This window comes from Adiantum capillus-veneris, chromosome 23 (genome assembly GCF_014529385.1).
Source record: "Adiantum capillus-veneris isolate H3 chromosome 23, ASM1452938v2, whole genome shotgun sequence".
Taxonomy (NCBI): domain Eukaryota; kingdom Viridiplantae; phylum Streptophyta; class Polypodiopsida; order Polypodiales; family Pteridaceae; genus Adiantum; species Adiantum capillus-veneris.
Genome location: NC_140953.1, coordinates 117,264,532 through 117,268,956, shown reverse-complemented (window position 1 = coordinate 117,268,956; position 4,425 = coordinate 117,264,532). Strand labels below are relative to the sequence as shown.

At 43.5% G+C, this 4,425-nt stretch overlaps 1 protein-coding gene across 1 annotated transcript; it reads right to left on the bottom strand.

Moving 5' to 3' along the window:
• Positions 1–3,253: 3,253 nt before the first annotated feature.
• On the bottom strand, positions 3,254–3,949 carry LOC147428431 (uncharacterized). Its single transcript, XM_086496843.1, has one exon. It carries the CDS (start codon positions 3,947–3,949, stop codon positions 3,254–3,256), a length of 696 nt encoding a protein of 231 aa, XP_086352969.1.
• Positions 3,950–4,425: the final 476 nt, after the last annotated feature.

Sequence of the window (4,425 nt, the reverse complement as noted above, 5' to 3'; positions counted from 1 at the left end):
GATACCATATTTTTCAACCATTGAGGTATCATTTCCACAAAGAACAAATAGGCATCTGGTAGATCATCATCTACCCCTTTAGGTGATTCTCTTGAAACAATCCTTGACAAATGATCTGCTCTTTGATATGTAGTGCCCTTTTTTACAACCAGAGTGAAATCAAATTCCAGAAGAATGATGAACCATCTCACTATTCTTCCTGTGATGCATGGCTTGTTGACCAAGTACAACAAAGCTTGGTGGTCCACAAAGAACACAAACTTGTTGTCTAATACGTAATGTCTATACCAATGGCATAGATCATTCCTAATCCTTCCCTTTCTGTGGTAGTGTAATTCTTTTCTGCCATGTTCAAATGTCTGCTAGCATAAGAAATAGGAAAATCGATTTTCCCATCTCGTGGTTGAGCTAGTATACAACCTATGGCAAAATTGGAAGCATCTACATATATGTGGAATATCTTATTCCAATCTGGTACTTTCAATATTGGAGCTGAGGTAAGAGCTTGCTTAAGCTTCATGAAGGATTCTTCACACTCATAAGTCCATTCAAAGTGTGTAATCCATCTATACATGGGTTTTGCAATTATAGTGTCCATGTAAATGAACCATTTGTAATATCCATAATGCCCCATGAAGGCTTGAATCCCCTTGACTGTTGTTGGTCTAAGCAAATCAATAATGACATGAATTTTATCCATATCGGTAGCTATCCCATTTTTAGACACTATATGTCCAAGAATTTTTCCTTGTCTACCCATGAATGTACACTTTTCAGGATTTAAGCAAATCCTATAAAGTCTACATTTTTCGAATACCTTTTTGAGGTGTTCAAAATGATCAACTCGGATTGATGAATGTACACATAGATCATCCATATATACTTCCAAGAGTTTCCTTAGATACTGTTTAAAAGCATGGCTCATCAATCTTTGAAAGGTGGAAGAAGCATTAGTTAACCCAAAGGGCATAGCCCGATAAAAGCAAAAATACCCCATTCCGTTGCAAAAGCATTTTTATGCTGATCTTTTGGGTCAACCAATAGTTGATTGTGTCACGAAAAGCCATTTAAGAAGCTGTAAGCTTCTTTTCCTGCAACTCGTTCTAACACATGCTCAGTGATTGGAAGAGGAAATTTGTCTCTAATGGTAGCTACATTCACTCCTTTGAGGTTGACATGCACTACAACAAAAAAAGGTGTCATCGACGTAGATATCGACGCACTGCGTTGCTATGTGCGTCGATATCCGCGTCCCTGTGAACCTGTCACTATTTGCGACGCAGATATAGACGCAGATAGCGACGCACATAGTGACGCAGATAACGACGACCATAAAAGAAAAAAATTTTATTGGGCAGAGGGCAGGTAGCCTGGCCTGTGCCCAGTTAAAAGATGGACACAGCCACAGCCAGACTTCCTGCCCTCTGCCCAAGAAAGCGAGCAGCACCAAAATCAACCATGCTCCCGTGCGTAGAAATTTCGGCAGAGTTTCCTTTGTTTTTACATAAACTTTTCAAAAACAACCATATCATGTATACGCCTCCTACATGCTATCCATGTAGGATCTCACATGAGATTTAAGGCCAATGAAAGACAAGTACCGTACCAACTGAAAAGCATAACCATAACGAACCATAACCATAACTTAAAAGCATAACCATAACCATAAACAAAATTAACAATAACCATAAGCATAACCAGAAAGTTAAACATAACCCCATTAACAAAACCTGAACCATAACTATGTCTATACAAGAATAGGAGAAATAACCATGTATATACAATGACAATGACATTAATCATAACCATAAGGGAAACAATAACTGTCAGAACAATAACTGTCTGTACAAAAAAGAGACACATAAGCGTGTCTGTGTCTCACAAAGCATATATATGAAATCCGGTCCACTAATGACTAGGCGTCGCAACCTGCACATAGGACAACTCACAAAATTAGTATTGATATTACTTCACATATACTTACTTAATTAAATCAACTCACACATATTAACGTCTCACCTCAAGCGATTAGCGAGACTGTAAGGCCTCCCAGTCTACAGGCTCTCCTGAAGCTTCAAGATCATTCAGTACTTCATAGATACCTCTGCAATATCCATCTGACTCCTCCTGGCATGACGGAGCTCGATGCATCGCAAGATTTTGCGTTGATACAAAAATCAAAGTAATAAGAATTACATGATTCATCGCGTTTTAAAAAATGCCATAGTTAAGATTGGATTAGAAACTCACAAACTCATAGCGAAAGGTGTCGAAGCCTCTGCTGCCAAGATGAGATGTCTCCCTGGTCATTTGTCGTACTTGCACGGCCTCACGCTGCTGTCTGAGCCGCGTGTCCGCTGTCTGCTCATCCTCCCTGATCTGCAGCCATGTCTCGTGTGGGATGCCCGAAGGCTTCGGCGAGCCGGTCCTGAAAGCCTTGTGAGCTGCATCTCGTCGATGTTTCACGGTGTCCCGTGCAACACCCTTGATCCACCTCCTCGAAACAACGGAAGAACCCAGAGCAGGCTGGTACTCTCTCAGGATGGTCTCCACTATGTAATTGACTTTGTCCCCATCATGATCACGCCAAGACATCAGAAGGCTGGTCGAAAACTACAGCTCCGCAAGCTGGCTAATCCGCTGTCGCATCTCAGTCCCGACTCTATCCATGTCAACAGAACCATCTGCTTGTACAGTATAGAGCTTGGAGACACTAGGATCGTGTGCCTCCCAAGGTGTCCGAGGTGTGCCAAGAGGTGTGTCGAGAGGTGTGCCTAGGTAGGACAGGGGTCGTGAGCGAGGAGGGGTCGAAGCATCTGTGGACCCTCCTCCACAGCAACCACCACCTCCACCTGACGATCGCCGAGATTGGCGAGTGCGCTTGTGCTGCGGAGATAAGGACGTACCCGCCTCTGTCCCACCCCTAGGTGTTGAAGCGGCCGTCGTACCCATAGGCGTCCTCCCCCCATAGGCGTCCCCCCCCTAGGCGTCGGACCCTCCGGTGTGAAGCCCGGAGGTGTAGTACCTGTGCCTCTGGCTACCCAGTACTGAGAAGCCTCTGCCATCTGAGCATGCGTCATCCATGTAACGAAGCCCATGAATGCATCTGCAATCATGGAAGCGGGATCTGGAATCTGTTCTGCCATACTAAAGTCCTGCACAAAGAAAGTAAAATAAAGCGCCAGAACACAATTGTTTAAATTAACTTTAAGCTTAATTTAAAATCAACGTCTTCAAACAAACACTTATAGGCCTAGGCCTCGACAAGTGAGGCATCATCGATAAGATCTTGCACCGTATCATCGTCTATCTCTAATTGCAAACATAACTCTGCCCCAACTCGTTCTGGTAGATTGTCTTCATCCATTGCATCTTTATCTACAAGTGTCAATTCTGGCTCGTCTGCGTCATCCCTCGTATATCTATCAGCTTCCTCTGCCATACCTTCGTCCATCTCATCTAATGTCATAGTAGTATGGACATCGTCTGACTGAGTTTCCTCCAGGAGAGCTTGCCCTTCAAATACTTGTTTATTTCTTGGAGCAACCTGAACCACAAACCACCATTGTCGCTCTCGAGGGTCCGGTACAAAGACCACTTGCTCGTAATGTTCGGGGAGAGAAAATGTGTCGCTCCCATCTGTCCAAATTTTTGTAGAATCTATTTGCACAAGTTTGTTTCCATCTCTGTGTACCGTTGCATTGCGACCAGAAGTAATCACCTTGAACCACTTCACATCCAACAAAAACATCTCAAACCGCCTGAAGCTTACTTTTCGGATATCTGACACTAGACCACAGTAATCCAGGTTGCTAGTGCCTTCATTCGTGTCTCTAGCATTGGCCCTGCTCTTTTGCATGAAACTAACCATTACCCCACTGTCAAACGTGTTTCTTCTGCTGTCAACTTGTTGTGTTCTGAAATGCTTTCCATGCGACCATAGTGCCATGTGTGTATGATACTTCCAGTCACATCCAATAGCCAGCTCTTCCTCTTCTAGAGATATGGGTTCTCCGATATGGCCTTGATAAATTGTCTTTCGAAGAGAGGCAAAATAGCGCACATCCAAAGACTGGCCGCAAATTGAATATGCATTGTATCCCGAAGTTGTTAGCCCTGCATATATTAAAGCATGAATCAGGCCAAGGCAAAGGGCTTGCGAATAGGGAGAATTTTGTAAATCAATAACCATTACCAGAAGCTTCTCCGTATCCTGGCCAATCATGCATAGTCCACATAAGAAGTCCATGGATCCTTGCATGCTGTTGTCCTACTGGTTCAACCGCATCTGCTATGTCGATCCCATGCCATAACTCCTGGAGCTCGTCAACTAGTGGAGCTAGATAAACATCCATGTTTTTTGCCTTGAACTTACCAGGTACAATCAATCTTAATATCAAATGACCCTTCTTGATGGCAAGCCAC